Below are 21,183 nucleotides of genomic sequence, written 5' to 3' on the forward strand. Positions count from 1 at the left end.
GGCCCTGTCCGGGGCTGTCCTCGGATGGGGCCACAGTGTCTCCTGACCCCTCCTGTCTCAGCCTCCAGTATTTATGCTGCAGTAGTTTATGTGTCGGGGGGCTAGGGTCAGTTTGTTATATCTGGAGTACTTCTCCTGTCCTAATCGGTGTCCTGTGTGAATTTAAGTGTGCTCTCTCTAATTCTCTCTCTCTCTTTCTTTCTCTCTCTCGGAGGACCTGAGCCCTAGGACCATGCCTCAGGACTACCTGACATGATGACTCCTTGCTGTCCCCAGGCTACCTGGCCGTGCTGCTGCTCCAGTTTCAACTGTTCTGCCTTATTAGTATTTGACCATGCTGGTCATTTATGAACATTTGAACATCTTGGCCATGTTAATCTCCACCCGGCACGGCCAGAAGACTGGCCACCCCACATAGCCTGGTTCCTCTCTAGGTTTCTTCCTAGGTTTTGGCCTTTCTAGGGAGTTTTTCCTAGCCACCGTGCTTCTACACATGCATTGCTTGCTGTTTGGGGTTTTAGGCTGGGTTTCTGTACAGCACTTTGAGATATCAGCTGATGTACGAAGGGCGATATAAATACATTTGATTTGATTTGATTTACAGGGAGATCCTTGATAAAAACCTGCTTCAGAGTGCTCAGGACCTCAGACTGGGGAGACAGTTTACCTTCCAAAAGGGCAACCACCCTAAGCACACAGCCAAAACAATGCAGGATCGGCTTTGGGACAAGTCTCCGAATGTCCTTGAGTGGCGAGACCTGAAAATAGCTGTGCAGTGACACTCCCCATCCAACCTGGCAGAGCTTGAGAGGATCTGCAGAGAATAGAACAAACTCCTCAAATATAGGTGTGCCAAGCTTGTAGCGTCATACGAAGAAGACTTGAGGCTGTTATCGCTGCCAAAGGGGCTTCTCTTTACTGAGTAAAAGGTATGAATACTTAGGTAATGTGATAAATAGATTTGCAAAAATGTCTAAAAACCTGTTTTAATTTTGTCATTCTGGGGTATTGTGTGTAATCAATTTTAGAATGAGGCTGTTAAGTAAACATTTTCAGAAAAAGTGAAGGGGTTTGAATACTTTCAGAAAGTGTACACGGCCCAAGTCACTATTTTCATGAGTAAATTGATACATTTTTCTGGTAACCACTAACATTCCAGTAACAGCGTTCTCCTTCTGTGAAACAGATATTATATGTGGACATGGACATACTTATGTGTCTACACTTAAGGCCAAAACAACAGTTATATGTGAGCAGGTAATCGGAACACAAAGCTTGCTTATTAATGACAGGTCTGGACACACAAGATATTGTTTGAATCTGGCTGAAGTGTGCAGTGTTATTTATTAGTTGAAGCAAAAGTTACAATCAAATGTTGTGTTACAATACATCAATCATGTTGAAAACAAAGGCAGAATAACATAGTGACCCCCACAGTATACATAGTGTACAGTACCCCTAAGTGCTTTGCATGTATAGATGTACAGTCCTAACCACGTAGCAACCTACAAAACAAGACCAATTTCAGTTGCTTACATTATAACACCTGAAACTTTTGGTCCTTTCACCATAATGTTTCAATAGAGAATTTAATATGAACCTATAGGCCTATTTTACAAGGGCACAAAGCAGGTGAGTGTGATATACGGCATAGAGATATGGGGACCAACATCTCTGAAGGCAATTCTTGAAACCTAACCAAAAACAAGCTTTAAAAGACATGAATGTAGACAGTAATTAGCCTTGAAATATCAACCCATACCTTAGAGATCCTACCTGAGGATAATAGCAAGATACATACAACTCACTAACGCTTATATAGTTGTCTAAAGAAAAAAGGAGGTAAATGTAAGGCTATGGTTACTGTAAATTGACAAGCAGCTGCCTGTGAAGCTGAGCCTGTGACCTCTCCACAGTAAAGTGGTCACTTCTCAGTCCTGAGTTTGATGTAGCAATCATAGGAACGCGGAAGGCGGCCAAAGCTGGAGCACGCTGGCTCGATGTTGATCTCCTCTGGAGGTTTGGTGCCGGTGAAAGTGAAGCGCTGCAGGACGGAGGTAAAGAAGAGAAAGAGCTCCACTCTGGCCAGAGCTTCCCCAGGACACGCCCGCTTCCCTGAGGGAAAAGAGAAGGGGGAGGTCATTGTCAGTCAGCTGAGCCTATAACTCAATTGAAGTTGACCAGAGGTTCTCAGGTTTCTTGTTAAGTTGTTTTAAATGAGTGGGGAAATCCTAGGCTGGTGGATCAGGCTAGCTCCACCAGGCTAGGAAAGGCCCAATCCTTTCATATCTTTTAATGTTTTTTTTGTAGATAGGATAGAGAGATACAGGAAAGTTATTAGGAGAGTGTGCTGAAAAGCAGCGGGTCAGATTCAAACCAAACCCATGCTGGCAGCGGAACATAGTACCTCCAGAGAGGCAGCAGCTTACAGTCGACTGCAAGACCACCCCAGGCCACTAGGTTTCTTGATTTTAACTCACATAATCCACAAACTACTTGGACCATGATCTTACCCACTCCAAAAGCAAAGAATCCATCATTTTTCTTAAAGACTCCATTTTCATCCAGGAAGTTCTCTGGGTCAAACTCATCTGGGTTTTTAAAAAGTTTGGGATCAACAAGCACAGAGGACAGCAGAGGCAGGACCATGGTACCCTGAAAGAATGACAAAATAACACCCATCACTTTCTATGAAAACTGCATGTTGATCCGTAAAATGTAAATCATCTTTTTTAAACAACAGTTCCACCACGTCAAACAAGATACAGTGAGATTGAACATTCAGTGTTTGTACAGTTACACAATTGTGGTCACCTCTGGAATGTGGTAGTTGTAGAACTCTCTATCTCTCATCACTTTGTGGGGTACAGAGGTGGGACTGAGGTCCATGTATCGCTGGACTTCGTGAATGACAGCATCCGTGTAGGGCATTTTAACTCTGTCGTCAACCGTGGGCACTCTTGAGCCAATCACCTCGTCTATCTCCTTCTGGACACTCTCTTAGGAATATTTAAGTCACACTTTATAATACATTGCACTGATACTATGTACGGATTGTTGTTGGAGTTATTACATGTCACATCGTAATGACACATTTTAAACAATTCATAGTCCAGAATGATACTTTTTTCGATAGCAGTGTTATCTAATAGATTTATGAGACTTGGATGCAGGGTAGCCTAGTGGTTAGAGAGTTGGACTAGTAACCGGAAGGTTGCAAGTTCAAATCCCTGAGCTGACAAGGTACAAATCTGTCGTTCTGCCCCTGAACAGGCAGTTAACCCACTATTCCTAGGCCGTCATTGAAAATAAGAATTTGTTTTTAACTGACTTGCCTATTTAAATAAAGGTACATTTTTTTAAATTGTTAAAGACTTGGGTAGCAGGCTACCTTGAATGTGAGGGTACTTTATCATCATCAGAAATGATTGTCTTAGGGTGGATGATGTGGTTTCTGTTCCAGCAGCAAACAGGCTCCATGCAGTCATCACCATATTATCATTGTTGAACTCAGTGTTGGGATCATCTTTCTCCTAAGAGAAGAGAATAAGTCACCATCAGTTATGTAAGTAAACAGCGATATCTGGTGGCTAGTTGTTGCCATCTCCACATACTTATTGCCACTAAATACGTTTGGAAAACAGAGATTGGCCTCTCACTTGTCTATTCACTCATGATAGCCAAACTCACATAAGTGGACATGGATAGTGTCTTAATTCCAGCCACATTCCATATTTTCATAATGTGTAAGAGGTTCAACCTCCAATGTGAGGATCATGCTGTGTTTTCTACCTCCAGCATTTTAACTAGGAAGGCCTCGATGAAGTCCTGAGGTTCAGAGATGTTAAGGGTTTTAAGACGGATTTCTGCTTGCTCTTGTATGTAATCTTTGGCCTTGTTTACGATAGCAAACATCTCATGGTGATTGCCTGGAAAGCACCAAACGATTCTAGGGAACATGTTGTACATCTGAAAGAAAGGGGATGGAAGGGGAGGGGGTTTTGTTAGTGAAAACAATGGCTTGGTCAGCCCAAGACCATTTTGTGCAATTACTGTGATAGACCTTCAGTTTAGCAGGGCGTTGAGAGCAATGGAAGATTCTATGAAAAGAGATGAGCTGAAAAGTTACTGTACCGCTCCAATAGGGCTGCTGAGGACATTGAAGTAGGCATCAACAGCCTTTTGGATGAGCTGAAACATTGGGTCGTCATTTTCAAACCTGTGCCCAAAGACTATGGAGCAGATCACATTGCCAACACAATTGCAAAGCAATTCTTTGGGATTGACAACTGAATCTAGATTAGAGAAGGAAGGCAAGAACACACAGATACTTTTAAAATACCTGATTGGTTATCCATATATAATATTGTGATGGTGAAACTTTTAGAAATATCTGTGAGAAGCAACAACTATGTTTAAATTAAACACTCGATTTTCCATGTATTTTAACGTAAAATGGTACCATTTCAATGACATGTTTAGTGTTAAAATCTTGCTGAAGATAATACTGAGAATAATGTATCTCGGTTACACCGATTACCAAAACAAACATTACCCCTAGGGTTCTGGAGGGAGAGGCAGGTCCTAGTGCTCTGTCTGGTTTTGTAGTGCGGAGGTTTAACCAATCGTGGACTTACCATTAGGCTCACAACATCAAGGGGCCTCACTCGTGAGCTGGGCATAATATTTTTGTTGTTTTAAATAAATAATTTCAAAGCTTGATACACCCCCCCCCCCCATGCACCACTCGAGGCCCCCCCAACCCGCTGTTGTGGACTGCTCAGCTCGTCGCTCTCATTCTGTCTTGCATCAGCAGGTTGTTTCAGAAGCAGTAAAATCTGCAGGAAGCTTTAAGGTTGCAAGGGAAATTGGGAGGGAGGGGGGGTTTTCCCTGGCCACTGTGCCCAGGTTATGAGGCCAGATTGTTTGGTGAAAAAAAGCCTTTGAAAAAAGTAAATGAATCCATCCAATAACAATTCATAGTATACAAATAACTTATTTCCATACATATATTTCATATCAATATAATCCAAGTTTCTCATAATAGTAGAAACAACTCTTATTAATCACCCACGGACAGGTTCATAATAATGGACCATTCCACCCTTACAGAGTTCCCACAATATTATTGCAAAAGTAACTTATTGAAATGAAGCTCCTGCAAAATGAGGCACTTTCTGAGCAGGGCAGAGAAAAGAAAGGTCATTTCTTGTTAAAATTAAATCTTACATTTATTTGGTAAAAAGGACAGGTGCTGCTGACAATGCCATTGTGGTGGAGTCTGAGGACATGTATGTATAGCCCTGGACAAAAAAAGTATGCCATGTCACTCTCTACATGGGATATAGTGTCTTCGGAAACCTATCAGACCCCTTGACTTTTTCCACGTAATGTTACAGCCTTATTCTAAAATTGAGGGGAAAAATGTATTTAATAAATTTTAGAATAGGGCTGTAACATAACAAAATGTGGAAAAAGTCAAGGGGTCTGAATAGTGTCCGTGAAACAGAGGGGCGCTGTTTCGCTCGAATGCTTTCTCCGATGAGATTTATTCGAAGTGGCTGAAACTAAGGAAAGCAAAGTAATGTGAAGAAATTATGGGTTAATAAATGAGTAACGGGCAAACACTTGTATTGATTGTTTCATTCTGTGTTATAACAACATTCAACACACATAATGCATACTGCACTTCATGTTTTAAAAACATTACTGAAACCGAAAACCACAATAATCTAATCGAAACGACCTCAAACATCAGTTATCCCTCAGCACATGAGGTACATGTTTACAGGTATAATACATGTATATACTATAAAAACCCTGTACACCCCATGGGTTTTACTGTTACTATATTCTGCAATTAACCATTTATCTTCAGTTTCTTACATTCCAACAACCTGAGTAATATTGCCCATAATGTTATTTTAAAATGTATTTCAAAGGCAAGAAAAATACTAAGAAAAACAACCTACCTCTATATTCACCGAAGGCTTTCACCAGCATCTTAGCCTCTTCTTGGACACGTTCTTCGATGCTCCTGCGCCCCATCCCAAAGGTTTTAAGGGTCATCAGCGAGAACCTACGAAGATCTTTTGATCTCTTCCCACTGCTCACCAACACCCCTAAAGTAAACAGTATGACAGAAGCACAAAGAGGAAGAATTAGAATAGCATAACATAAACCTAATGTAATGTTGTTGTTTTTTGACTGTGTCAAGGACAATGACACCCACTCCCATTTAAAAAATACACTGCTCAAAAAAATAAAGGGAACACTTATACAAAATAATGTCACTCCAAGTCAATCACACTTCTGTGAAATCAAACTGTCCACTAAGGACAGGACACCCCCAATAAAGGAGTGGTTCTGCAAGTGGTGACCACAGACCACTTCTCAGTTCCTATGCTTCCTGGCTGATGTTTTGGTCACTTTTGAATGCTGGCGGTGCTTTCACTCTTGTGGTAGCATGAGACGGAGTCTACAACCCACACAAGTGGCTCGGGTAGTGCAGCTCATCCAGGATGGCACATCAATGCGAGCTGTGAAGGTTTGCTGTGTCTGTCAGCGTAGCTTCCAGAGCATGGAGGCGCTACCAGGAGACAGGCCAGTACATCAGGAGACGTGGAGGAGGCCGTTGGAGGGCAACAACCAAGCAGCAGGACCGCTACCCCCGCCTTTGTGCAAGGAGGAGCAGGAGGAGCACTGCCATAGCCCTGCGAAATGACCTCCAGCAGGCCACAAATGTGCATGTGTCTGCTCAAACGGTCAGAAACAGACTCCATGAGGGTGGTATGAGGGCCCGACGTCCACAGGTGGGGGTTGTGCTTACAGCCCAACACCGTGCAGGACGTTTGGCATTTGTCAGAGAACACCAAGATTGGCAAATTCGCCACTGGCGCCCTGTGCTCTTCACAGATGAAACCAGGTTCACACTGAGCACGTGACAGACATGACAGAAGAGTCTGGAGACGCCATGGAGAACGTTCTGCTGCCTGCAACATCCTCCAGCATGACCGGTTTGGCGGTGGGTCAGTCATGGTGTTGTGTGGCATTTCTTTGGGGGGCCGCACAGCCCTCCATGTGCTCGCCAGAGGTAGCCTGACTGCCATTAGGTACCGAGATGAGATCCTCAGACCCCTTGTGAGACCATATGCTGGTGCAGTTGGCCCTGGGTTCCTCCTAATGCAAGACAATGCTAGACCTCATGTGGCTGGAGTGTGTCAGCAGTTCCTGCAAGAGGAAGGCATTGATACTATGGACTGGCCCGCCCGTTCCCCAGACCTGAATCCAATTGAGCACATCTGGGGCATCATGTCTCGCTCCATCCACCAACGCCACATTGCACCACAGAATGTCCAGGAGTTGGCGGATGCTTTAGTCCAGGTCTGGGAGGAGATCCCTCAGGAGACCATCCGCCACCTCATCAGGAGCATGCCCAGGCGTTGTAGGGAGGTCATACAGGCACGTGGAGGCCACACACACTACTGAGCCTCATTTTGACTTGTTTTAAGGACATTACATCAAAGTTGGATCAGCCTGTAGTGTGGTTTTCCATTTTAATTTTGAGTGTCACTCCAAATCCAGACCTCCATGGGTTGATAAATTTGATTTCCATTGATAATTTTTGTGTGATTTTGTTGTCAGCACATTCAACTATGTAAAGAAAAAAGTATATAATAAGAATATTTCATTCATTCAGATCTAGGATGTGTTATTTTAGTGTTGCCTTTATTTTTTTGAGCAGTGTATATATAAATCCCCCACCATATCCTTTAGAGACTGTCATGATCACGGGGTAGTTGGCTCTGCCGCTGAACTCTTCTCCTTGTGTGACAAAAGCATCCTTGATAGCCTGATAGCCAGAGATCACCACTACAGGTTTGGAGCCCAGCCATACAGTAAACACTGAGCCATACTTCTTACTGAGCTGAGGAGAGAAGAACCACAGGATTATAGTTAGGGAACCAGGACAGTGATGTCTCAGATCCCAGGTTTATATGGAGCACAGCTGACAGTCCTGTGATGTATGACATGGAAGTTAAATGATTGTGGCTTTGCTATTCCTTTGGATAAGTGATGGAGAGACACAAGAGAGCAATAAATGCAGTGGCAAATTATGGAGTACATTATACTCACTTAGATATCCAAAATGTGTCAAAATAAGTGTATTTATAGCATGTCATTTTATGTTCCCAACAGTAGCGGTGTGTGGGTAAAATCACTGATGAAGTCGAGCCCCCCCAAGCCATATTACAACTTATGTGTTGTGATAATTTAATTGTTTGCTCCATAACCTTTCAATTCATATGCCTTGCAATATATAGGTCTAAAGGTCGAGCCAATAAGAAGATCATTCAACCACACCTGTAAGTGAGGACTTGGTGGACTGTATATTCTGTAGGTTAGGTTTACTTTGTGTTCGCTCCCGTGTGCTGGTTGTAACATCCACAGTTATTTAGATTGCTTATGTTCATAAGAACTGAGGTCGGGGCATTTGTATACTTTAGTTTAACTTCATTCAGAAGTATGCTGGTATTACACAGTTCACATGGCATATCACTCCCGCTGTCTGGCTACTGTAAAACATGCAACTGGAATCCTACAGTACCAATACACAGACTGAATTATGGTTTAATGATCACTACATTACACTGGTAAAGGCACAGATGACAGACAGGTAGGATTCCAGTTGAGGTGGTTTAATAACGGTTAAGATGCACAGAACAGCACCGCACAGTGTATGTAGTATGGATGGGATAAGGCACTTAGTGGTCTGGCAACAAGCTTCAACCAAAGTGTGTGTGTGTGTGAGGTCTGCAAGTAAAGAGATAAATAAAGATACAATAGTAAATGACAGAATACAGTCTCCAAATCACATATCTTATAAACAATATGCATGGTTTAACATGACTATGATGACTTAATGCTATACAGGACCATACAGCGCAAAGAAACTTGAATCTGACTGTACTCATTTGAGATTGTACGGGGAGCCGCCACACCTGTACTCCAAAGCATACCATCATCTTCAGTACAAGGCTACAATTGCGCAATTAACTTGAATACCTCTAAACAGTGAAATAGGATCTAATACCCATATAATGATGTACCATACAAGTATACAATTACTGGGCATATAAACGACACACTGGGGGCATTACCCTTTCCAAATACAGGGTTAAATGTCCAAAATGACGACAACCAAAACAGAGCTAGCCAGCGCACAATAGCTATAGTAGCTAGTGATAGAAACTACTAATGAGCAAATACCATAAATACAACATTATTGTCGCAGAGTGCATCTTCAGACATAAACACCTGAAAGATATGAAATATGAACTTACATATCATAAAGGACTTGGCTAACAAAATGAAAGTTAACTGGTAGGAAAATAAGGATGGCTGGAACTTTCTCTCGACTTCTCTCAAGCTGATCTTCTCTGAGCTGGAGCGAGCCCAGCATGCTCTGCTCCACTTCACCAGTGCGTGGTGCTACAGCTCTGATATGATTTACTAACATTACTGATATGATTAACTACAAATACATCACAGCCTATTGTAAAACACCTTTGTTTAATCACAAAACCGGAGAGCAACCTCTCTCCAGTTGTGGGATTCTGTATTTTACATTATAGCCATTACTACAGTGCCTTGCGAAAGTATTTGGCCCCCTTGAACTTTGCAACCTTTTGCCACATTTCAGGCTTCAAACATAAAGATATAAAACTGTATTTTTTTGTGAAGAATCAACAACAAGTGGGACACAATCATTAAGTGGAACGACATTTATTGGATATTTCAAACTTTTTTAACAAATCAAAAACTGGGCGTGCAAAATTATTCAGCCCCTTTACTTTCAGTGCAGCAAACTCTCTCCAGAAGTTCAGTGAGGATCTCTGAATGATCCAATGTTGACCTAAATGACTAATGATGATAAATACAATCCACCTGCGTGTAATCAAGTCTCCGTATAAATGCACCTGCACTGTGATAGTCTCAGAGGTCCGTTAAAAGCGCAGAGAGCATCATGAAGAACAAGGAACACACCAGGCAGGTCCGAGATACTGTTGTGAAGAAGTTTAAAGCCGGATTTGGATACAAAAAGATTTCCCAAGCTTTAAACATCCCAAGGAGCACTGTGCAAGCGATAATATTGAAATGGAAGGAGTATCAGACCACTGCAAATCTACCAAGACCTGGCCGTCCCTCTAAACTTTCAGCTCATACAAGGAGAAGACTGATCAGAGATGCAGCCAAGAGGCCCATGATCACTCTGGATGAACTGCAGAGATCTACAGCTGAGGTGGGAGACTCTGTCCATAGGACAACAATCAGTCGCATATTGCACAAATCTGGCCTTTATGGAAGAGTGGCAAGAAGAAAGACATTTCTTAAAGATATCCATAAAAAGTGTAGTTTAAAGTTTGCCACAAGACACCTGGGAGACACACCAAACATGTGGAAGAAGGTGCTCTGGTTAGATGAAACCAAAATTGAACTTTTTGGCAACAATGCAAAACGTTATGTTTGGCGTAAAAGCAACACAGCTGAACACACCATCCCCACTGTCAAACATGGTGGTGGCAGCATCATGGTTTGGGCCTGCTTTTCTTCAGCAGGGACAGGGAAGATGGTTAAAATTGATGGGAAGATGGATGGAGCCAAATACAGGACCATTCTGGAAGAAAACCTGATGGAGTCTGCAAAAGACCTGAGACTGGGACGGAGATTTGTCTTCCAACAAGACAATGATCCAAAACATAAAGCAAAATCTACAATGGAATGGTTCAAAAATAAACATATCCAGGTGTTAGAATGGCCAAGTCAAAGTCCAGACCTGAATCCAATCGAGAATCTGTGGAAAGAACTGAAAACTGCTGTTCACAAATGCTCTCCATCCAACCTCACTGAGCTCGAGCTGTTTTGCAAGGAGGAATGGGAAAAAATTTCAGTCTCTCGATGTGCAAAACTGATAGAGACATACCCCAAGCGACTTACAGCTGTAATCGCAGCAAAAGGTGGCGCTACAAAGTATTAACTTAAGGGGGCTGAATAATTTTGCACGCCCAATTTTTCAGTTTTTGATTTGTTAAAAAAGTTTGAAATATCCAATAAATGTCGTTCCACTTCATGATTGTGTCCCACTTGTTGTTGATTCTTCACAAAAAAATACAGTTTTATATCTTTATGTTTGAAGCCTGAAATGTGGCAAAAGGTCGCAAAGTTCAAGGGGGCCGAATACTTTCGCAAGGCACTGTATATATATGATTAAATATTATCTGATGTTGGCTGTGTGCGGTATCTGCATTTGTGCACTTGAGCATCATCATGAGATTAAACAACTGCTTGCTACATCTACTTGCCTGTTTGTGTGTGTGACAAGAACTGAGTAACATGGTGTGACCTGCATGTTGCAAAACTGTAGATAACAGCCCAGCAGATGCTTTGTCCTTGTGTTTGTATGTGACAATATTGAGCACATGGTGTGACTTGCTGTACCTTACAAAGTTGTTGTTAATCAGGTTTAGGGAGGGGTGGTCATCACGAGGTTTAACTGAGATGGAAAAATACTGAACAACACAATAGCAGGAACTGAGCAACTGTTATAACTAGGCTGCGATACCAGAACAGTAAGAATCTATACATCGACGGAGGGAGGACTCCAAGAAGCGCCAAGATGCGGGGACAAGCCTGAGCGCCTGCGATAGGCTGAGCAAGTCTAAACCACGCTCAGCCTCTACTGTGATAGGCCAACAGACGGGTTGGAACTATGTCTATCACAGTATATGAACAGCTGTTTTCTTACATCCTGTCAGTTCCCTGTTCTGCCCTGCGTGGTATTACAGTGAGCCCGTATATACGAAAGTTGCATTTGCCATTTATTGCTTAGCTAATAAAAGTACATAGAGTACAATCAGTGACTCAGTGTTATAACTTGTTCTGATACCAGATTCGAATTGACGCAACCCTAACACAGTGAAGTCCACAAAGCATATTGCATGTACAGTAACAGACAATTACATGACCTACAGCATGGTCAAGCAAGTTCATGTTTCCAACATTTTCGGACCACTAAACAACTATTGATTTAGAACAACAGAGTTACGACAAATCGCAAAGAAAACAGTAGCTATTCCAGCACCATTTCAACTTCAACATTTCAGCATCATCAAATCACCTCTACTTAGTCTAATAGAGTGAGAACTAAAAGATACCAAAAACAATTTGGTCCAATCAACATAAGCTAAATATGACATGGCTGTCCAGGGTTCTGATTTCAAAGTAGAAAAATATGTTGACTCACCCTACTTATAGAGAAATGCCAATGCCATCGACGTGGTTAGCTTTTAACAGTTAGGACCGCTATTTCTTGTCCCGGAATCCCTCTGAACCGACAGGTTGAAGTCTGCTTGACAGAGACACTAACCTAGCTAAGCTGCTAGCCATCAAGCTCACAAAGTTAGTCCAAGACAAGTTTTACAATGGAGCTCTCTTTGTCTGGAGAAGTAAATTAACGGTTCCAGCGCTGTAGAAGCTGAAACTACTACGCTTTGTTTCGAAACAAACTGGACCACTCCGAGTTCCAATGCGACAATTGTTTGTTTGACGAGGGTTATTGGCTTGAGCATTTTATGATGCTGCCGTCTTATCGGCTTTTAACCAACCATGCTATTTTAATTTGTTTTGCGTTGTTCGTAACTTGTTTTGTACACAATGTTGCTGCTACCATCTCTTATGACCGAAAAGAGCCTCTGGACATCAAAACTGCGATGACTCACCTCAGATTAGACAACAAGTTTTTCTTCAATGAGTTGGACGGGAGGGATATACTACAGTGAAGATCAGGCAATGAGTGGCTAATCAGCCGTTGCCTTCCGTCCTGCTAGCTAACGTTCAATCGCTGGAAAATAAATGGGACGAACTGAAAGCACGTATATCATACCAACGGGACATTAAAAACTGTAATATGTGGCCTCCCGGGTGGCACTGCAACGCAGTGCTAGCTGTGCCACCAGAGACTCTGGGTTCGAGCCCAGACTCTGACGCAGCCGGCCACGACCGGGAGCGTCGTCCGTGTTAGGGAGGGTTTGGCCGGCAGGGATATCCTTCTCTCATAACGCACTAGCTACTCCTGTGGCGGGCCGGGCGCAGTGCATGCTAACCAGGTAGCTAGGTGTACGGTGTTTCCTCTGACACATTGGTGCGGCTGGCTTCCGGGTTGGATGCGTGCTGTGATAAGAAGCAGTGTGGCTTGGTTGGGTTGTGTTTCGGAGGACGCATGGCTCTCGACCTTCGCCTCTCCCGAGTCCATGCGGGAGTTGTAGCAATGAGACAAGACTAACAATTGGATACCACGAAAAAGGGGGTAATAAATAAATTAATATGGCTGAACAATGACATTAAGAACATACAGCTGGTGGGTTATACACTCTATCGGCAAGACAGAACAGCAGCCTCTGGTAAGACAAGGGGCGGGGTAAACAAAAGCTGGAAAGAAGTCTGAAGGTTTTGCTCGCCTGAGGTAGACTATCTCATGAAAATCTGTAGACTACACTATCTACCTAGAGAGTTTTCAAATGTCTACATACCACCACAGACCGATGCTGGCACTAAAACCGAACTCAATGAGCTGTGGCCGGGGACTTTAATGCAGGGAAACTTAAATCAGTTTTACCTAATTTCTATCAGCATGTTAAAAGTGCAACCAAAGGGAAATCAATTCTAGACCACCTTTACTCCAAACACAGAGAAGTGTACAAAGCTCTCCCTCGCTGTCACAGCCTGGCCTTAGTTATCTTTGTTTTCTTTATTATTTTGGTTAGGTCAGGGTGCGACATGGGGGATTTATGTGTTTTGTTTTGTAAGTTTAAGCGACTTACAGCTGTAATCGCAGCAAAAGGTGGCGCTACAAAGTATTAACTTAAGGGGGCTGAATAATTTTGCACGCCCAATTTTTCAGTTTTTGATTTGTCCTATCTGGTGCATAGACACAAAGACAGAAGACAACCACCCACAAAACCCAACACAAAACAGGCTACCTAAATATGGTTCCCAATCAGAGACAATGACTAACACCTGCCTCTGATGGAGAACCATATAAGGCCAAACATAGAAATGGGAAAACTAGACACACAACAGAATGCCCACTCAGCTCACGTCCTGACCAACACTAAAACAAAGAAAACACAAAATAACTATGGTCAGAACGTGACACGGGCTATATACAGGGGTTAAAGAGCAGCAGTAAATAACAATAGTGGGGCTATATACAGTGCCTTGCGAAAGTATTCGGCCCCCTTGAACTTTGCGACCTTTTGCCACATTTCAGGCTTCAAACATAAAGATATAAAACTGTATTTTTTTGTGAAGAATCAACAACAAGTGGGACACAATCATGAAGTGGAACGAGATTTATTGGATATTTCAAACTTTTTTTACAAATCAAAAACTGAAAAATTGGGCGTGCAAAATTATTCAGCCCCCTTAAGTTAATACTTTGTAGCACCACCTTTTGCTGCGATTACAGCTGTAAGTCGCTTGGGGTATGTCTATCAGTTTTGCACATCGAGAGACTGAAATTTTTTCCCATTCCTCCTTGCAAAACAGCTCGAGCTCAGTGAGGTTGGATGGAGAGCATTTGTGAACAGCAGTTTTCAGTTCTTTCCACAGATTCTCGATTGGATTCAGGTCTGGACTTTGACTTGGCCATTCTAACACCTGGATATGTTTATTTTTGAACCATTCCATTGTAGATTTTGCTTTATGTTTTGGATCATTGTCTTTTTGGAAGACAAATCTCCGTCCCAGTCTCAGGTCTTTTGCAGACTCCATCAGGCCAGATTTGTGCAATATGCGACTGATTGTTGTCCTATGGACAGAGTCTCCCACCTCAGCTGTAGATCTCTGCAGTTCATCCAGAGTGATCATGGGCCTCTTGGCTGCATCTCTGATCAGTCTTCTCCTTGTATGAGCTGAAAGTTTAGAGGGACGGCCAGGTCTTGGTAGATTTGCAGTGGTCTGATACTCCTTCCATTTCAATATTATCGCTTGCACAGTGCTCCTTGGGATGTTTAAAGCTTGGGAAATCTTTTTGTATCCAAATCCGGCTTTAAACTTCTTCACAACAGTATCTCGGACCTGCCTGGTGTGTTCCTTGTTCTTCATGATGCTCTCTGCGCTTTTAACGGACCTCTGAGACTATCACAGTGCAGGTGCATTTATACGGAGACTTGATTACACACAGGTGGATTGTATTTATCATCATTAGCCATTTAGGTCAACATTGGATCATTCAGAGATCCTCACTGAACTTCTGGAAAGTAAAGGGGCTGAATAATTTTGCACGCCCAATTTTTCAGTTTTTGATTTGTTAAAAAAGTTTGAAATATCCAATAAATCTCGTTCCACTTCATGATTGTGTCCCACTTGTTGTTGATTCTTCACAAAAAAAGACAGTTTTATATCTTTATGTTTGAAGCCTGAAATGTGGCAAAAGGTCGCAAAGTTCAAGGGGGGCGAATACTTTCGCAAGGCACTGTATATAGCCCCACTATTGTTATTTACTGCTGCTCTTTAACCCCTGTATATAGCCCGTGTCACGTTCTGACCATAGTTATTTTGTGTTTTCTTTGTTTTAGTGTTGGTCAGGACGTGAGCTGAGTGGGCATTCTGTTGTGTGTCTAGTTTTCCCATTTCTATGTTTGGCCTTATATGGTTCTCCATCAGAGGCAGGTGTTAGTCATTGTCTCTGATTGGGAACCATATTTAGGTAGCCTGTTTTGTGTTGGGATTTGTGGGTGGTTGTCTTCTGTCTTTGTGTCTATGCACCAGATAGGACTGTTTCGGTTTTTCACATTTGTTGTTTTGGTATTTTGTAGTGTTCACGTTTATGGTCTTTATTAAACATGTTGAACTCAAATCTAACCACGCCGCGCTTTGGTCCGATCCTTCGTCCACAGAAAACCGTTACAGCCCTGCTATTGTTATTTACTGCTGCTCTTTAATTATTTGTTATTCTTATCTTACTTTTGGGGGGTATTTTCTTGAAACTACATTGTTGGTTAAGGGCTTGTAAGCATTTCAATGTAAGGTCTACTACACCTGTTGTATTTGGCGCATGTGACAAATTCAATTTTATTTGAGATGGCTTCCTTTATCACGCAGGTCGCCAGCCTACGTAAGAAACTGGGGGAAACTCACAGTGGAATGTTTACCTTTTCTACGCTGGAAGTGGTTCGCACTTGTTTGATGCATCTCCGCCTTGTCGTTTGTCATTATCCGACTGACCGGAGTTTGTTCACCAGGGAGTCATCTCCTCCTCTCCTCCCCCATCTGATAGCGGAGTCGAAGGAGCACAGCAAGAGGAGCATGACAATCAACGATGCTCGCATGTTACGAGCCGTGAAAGCTGCCTCCCGCAAAGAGATGGAAATTGATTATATCGTAGTCCATGTGGGATTTAAATTACATTATGAAGGGCAGCTCTGAATAATTGAAACTGGATTTTAAAGAGCTGATTGACTCTCTGCTAGACACTAATAAAAAGACCCATCATATGTTCCCTCTCTGGACCATGACGTTGAGCGCTTTAGCAGGATTCTCGCTCTTCACAACTTGCTACGTGATTATTGCAGCTCAATTGGTGTAACGTTTGTTGACAATTTCGATACCTTTTGAAGACAAAACACGTTTTATAAAGAGGATGGGATCCACCCGAAGCATTTGGGTTCATGGATCCTTTCACAGCATTATAAGGTTGTGTTGAGACAACGATTTATCAATGACCCAAGCCCAGCTCAGTTAATCCCTACCATTATGTTGCTGAGTCGTCATAATGCTTTATCAAATGTACATTATACCAGGAACGTTGGTAGACAATGAAAGTAACCTAATTTATGTCCCTCTAATTGTCATGAATACCTCCTACAACTATTGTATTCAGCAATCATGTGCCTATTGAATGTATGTATGCTGTTGGCACTGAGGCGGTGTACCCTAGTAGGAAGTCCACTGTGTGCAGCTCACCCTGCACTAAAGTAGATAACATGAGAATATCTACTTCTGCTAAACTTCCCAGTAAAGCAATGAAAACCAGCAAGCATCCAGAAAAGTGCTCAAAATAGCCCATGTTAGCATATGTAGCTTAAGAAACAAAGTTAATGAAATTAATAACTTGCTAGTAACAGATGACATTCATATTTTGAAACCTACTTGGATAATACCTTTGATACAGTGGTAGGAATAGAAGGTTTTAAACATTTACAGACAAGACAGAAATGCGAGTGATGAAGGTGTTGCTGATTATATTCAGAACCACATTCCTGTAAAGATTAGAGAGGATCTCATGTTAAATACTGTTGAAGTAATATGGCTACAGGTTCATCTGCCTCACCTATAGCCCATCCTTGTGAGACGCTGCTATAGACCACCAAGTGCTAACAGTCAGTTTCCGGATAACATTTGTGAAATGCATGTTATATGAACAGAGGTATATTTTCTGGGTGATTTAAATATTGACTGGCTTTCATTGAGCTGTGCACTGGTTCAGGTTATCAGTCAACCTACCAGGGTAGTTACAAACAGCACAGGAATGAAATCAACATGTATTGATCAAATCATGACTAACGCTGCAGAAACAGGCTTGAAAGCAGTATCCAGATCCATCGGATGTAGTGATAACAATATCGTAGCCATATCTAGGAAGATCAACGATCCAAAGGCTGGGCCTAATATAGTGTATAAGAGGTCACATAAAAAGTTGTAGTGATTCCTATGTTGATGTAAATAATATTTATTGGTCCGTGGTGTGTAATGAGGAGCAAACAGAAGCCTCACTTGACTAAAAATCTAAAATTGGGACTCATCAACTCTAATTAACTTATCCTCTGCAGCAGAGGTAACTCTGGGTCTTCCTTTCCAGCAGCCGTCCTCATGAGAGACAGTTTCATCAGAGCGCTTGATGGTTTTTGCGACTGCACTTGAAGAAACTTTCAAAGTTTTTTGGAATGACTGACCTTCGTCTCTTAAAGTAATGATGGACTGTCATTTCTCTTGCTTATTTGAGCTGCTCTTGCCATAATATGGATTTTTACCAAATAGGGCTATATTCTGTGTACCACCCCTACCTTGTCACAACTGATTGGCTCAAATACATTAATTAAGAAGGAAAGAAATTCCACAAATTAACTTTAAACAAGGCACACCTGTTAACTGAAATGCATTCCAGGTGACAACCTCATGAAGCTGGTTGAGAGACTGCCAATATTGTGCAAAGCTGTCATCAAGGCAAAGTGTGGCTTCTTTGAAGAATCTCATATAAAACATATTTAGTTTTGTTTAACACTTTTTTGTTGACTACATGATTCCATGTGTTATTTCATAGTTTTGGTGTCTATTATTTATCAATGTAGAAAATAGTACAAAAGAAAATAAACCCCTGGAATGAGTAGGTGTGTCCAAACTTTTAACTGGTACTGTTTATCTGAATTATGGAAGACAAGCATCATCATTTTGAATTCCGCAAAGTGAGGTTGGAACAATGTCATACTCGTTTGGACCAGACAGCATCAGACAGATGGCCTACAACTAGAGAGACAGAGGGGCGTTGTTTCGCTCGCTCAGTGCTTTCTCCTGTGAGATGCGTTCAGCCTCTTGCAAATTGAAGGGAAATTATGAAAACACAGAGACGAAAGATTTAAAACAAAATAAATGTGTCAACGATTTTGGTTCCCAAATATATTTTACAGGAGCACCTTTTCCACAGTAATATATCAACCAGGATGTGTCTGTGTCTACTCTGTTCGACATGTTGCAAACCAACACATGCACAAACAAGCAAATACAGTACCAGTCAAATGGACACCTACTCATTCAAGGGTTTTTCTTTATTTGTATTATTTTCTACATTGTAGAATAATAGTGAAGACCTCAAAACTATGAAATAACACATATGGAATCATGTGGTAACCAAAAGTGTTAAATCAAAATATATTTTAGATTTTTCAAAGTAACCACCATTTGCCTTGATGACAGCTTTGCACACTCTTGGCATTCTCTTGACCAGCTTTATGAGATAGTCACCTGGAATGCATTTCAAGTAACCGGTGTGCCTTCTTAAAAGATAAGAAGGAAAGAAAATCTACAAATTAATTTGTTTGAGCCAATCAGTTGTATTGTGAAAAGGTAGGGGTGGTATACAGAAGATAACCCTATTTGGTAAAAGACCTAGTCCATATTATGGCAAGATCAACTCAAATAATCAAAGAGAAACGACAGTCCAACATTACTTCTAAGACATGAAGGTCAGTCAAAACGGAAAATGTCCTTGTCACAACAACTGATTGGCTCAAACGCATTAAGAAGGAAAGAAATTACACAAATTAATTTATGTAATCGATATATATACACACACTTTTTCAGTTCTCAAATACATGCATGTAGTATACTTTGAATGAATATTGAACCCAGAGGGGCAATTCAATAAAAATTTACAGAAGGCTGGTAACTAAGCAGTCACATGAAAATACTGAACTGTTTTGTTGCTACAGTAACCAACACAGAAAATAATGTAAAACAATAATAATTTAGCCTACATTTAGCTTGTATTAATGCAAATAATCAATTTTTGCCAAGTTCTGTGGAAAAGTAATTAAATGGATATCTCATTCTACACCTGATTCTGCATCTTTGACCTAACCTTGTCCACTGATCTAGCTCAAGTATTTGACTGACCTCCATGTAGAGCTTGTATGGCGCTTTCACATCCATTCGTAACAAGTTACCAAGCAGAGGAATCGGTGCAGGACCAGGAGGCAAACGTGAGTTGCTTTGTTTGCCTCGATTCATCCACAATAAAATAATAACGACAAATCCGATTATAATAGACACAAAGTTCGTCTGCAAAATATGAAGTACATCCATCTTCAGTAGAGTCGAGGACATTGATCGCCTACGGAGTTAACAGAAAATCTGATATCGGAAAGCTTTATGCTGTACCGGGTCAGAGCCTTCTACTGCAAAAAGTGGATAGAAGTTGAAGTTGTGCAATAGTTTGCACAGTTGTGAGTTTCATCAGTGATGATCCATTATATTGACAAGAAAGCCGAGTGACCGCGCAAATATTGTGCAGTGTTGCCAACTCCTCAGTATGGAAAGTAGCTATTGGCTGTCCTAAAAGTCTCTAGTTAAGTCGCTAAATTACCTAATTTGCATAATTGCCCATGTGAACGTAATTGTGATGCTGTCGGATAGAGGAATAACATCGTGGGAGAGACTGAGTCAAAAACACCCTAAATATGTTTAGAACTACAAATGAACTTTCTATCGATTCTTGTTTTTAATGCAACTATTCCAACCCTCCTCCTTTATCCGGGCTTGGGACCAGCAAAAGTGACCCAAAAGAGACACTCTGGCGGAGTTACATCGTTTTTCATTTTTTATTTAATTTGGTTTGGTTTTTAACCTTATGGTCCACTTAGGAGCCTACAACAAGTCACAGTAAAACATGAACATTTTTAACCACAACATTTGTTACATTTTGTTTGTATACAATCTACATTAACAATCTAAATGGACCAAAAAGAGACAATAGAAAAAACTGTCAATGGCAATGTGAGAAAATTATGGTAACTATTCTGGCCCTAATTCAGGTTAGCTGCTCTGACTGCAGCTGGGAGGGACTACTGCGCGAGGACTGGGCCGCTTGTGAGTGCTGTGGACGGGGTGGGGCCCATGGCACCCTGTCACGCCCTGGCCATAGAGAGGCTTTTATTCTCTATTTTGGTTAGGCCAGGGTGTGACTAGGGTGGGCATTCTATGTTTCTTTTTTCTATGTTTTTGTATTTCTTTGTTTTTGGCCGGGTATGGTTCTCAATCAGGGATAGCTGTCTATTGTTGTCTCTGATTGAGAACCATACTTAGGTAGCTCTTGCCCACATGGGTTTTGTGGGTAGTTGTTTTCTGTTGAGTGTTTGTATCTGCACCAGACAGAACTGTTTCGGTTTCGTTCGTTCACTTTGTTGTATTTTCAGTGATCTATTCCTATTAAACCATATGAACACGTACCACGCTGCACCTTGGTCCTCACCTTCTTCCACCAACGGCCGTTACACACCCGCTGCTCGTTCAGAAGAGTAAGAACAATACGTGCTTTCACATCAGTCTCCAATAACACCAGAAAAAATT

At 41.7% G+C, this 21,183-nt stretch overlaps 2 protein-coding genes across 2 annotated transcripts in view; both read right to left on the bottom strand.

Annotated features, from left to right (window-relative positions):
* LOC110507487 (cytochrome P450 2M1-like) overlaps window positions 1–20,143 on the bottom strand; it is a 37,808-nt gene extending 17,665 nt beyond the window's left edge. The window contains exon 1 of the mRNA XM_036964848.1: window positions 19,969–20,143. The gene's annotated coding sequence lies outside the window, so the exon portion shown is untranslated. The remainder of the gene's footprint in view (window positions 1–19,968) is intronic.
* On the bottom strand, window positions 1,309–20,076 carry LOC110507486 (cytochrome P450 2M1-like). The gene is made up of 9 exons (XM_021587506.2): window positions 19,732–20,076; window positions 7,765–7,927; window positions 5,973–6,122; window positions 4,135–4,295; window positions 3,793–3,969; window positions 3,392–3,533; window positions 2,815–2,999; window positions 2,514–2,655; window positions 1,309–2,115 (listed from the first exon to the last, which is right to left on the bottom strand). The coding sequence occupies exons 1-9, from the start codon at window positions 19,939–19,941 to the stop codon at window positions 1,925–1,927; spliced, it is 1,521 nt and encodes a 506-aa protein (XP_021443181.2). The 5' UTR covers window positions 19,942–20,076; the 3' UTR covers window positions 1,309–1,924.
* Window positions 20,144–21,183: the final 1,040 nt, after the last annotated feature.

Source organism: Oncorhynchus mykiss, chromosome 27, assembly GCF_013265735.2.
Source record: "Oncorhynchus mykiss isolate Arlee chromosome 27, USDA_OmykA_1.1, whole genome shotgun sequence".
NCBI classification, from domain to species: domain Eukaryota; kingdom Metazoa; phylum Chordata; class Actinopteri; order Salmoniformes; family Salmonidae; genus Oncorhynchus; species Oncorhynchus mykiss.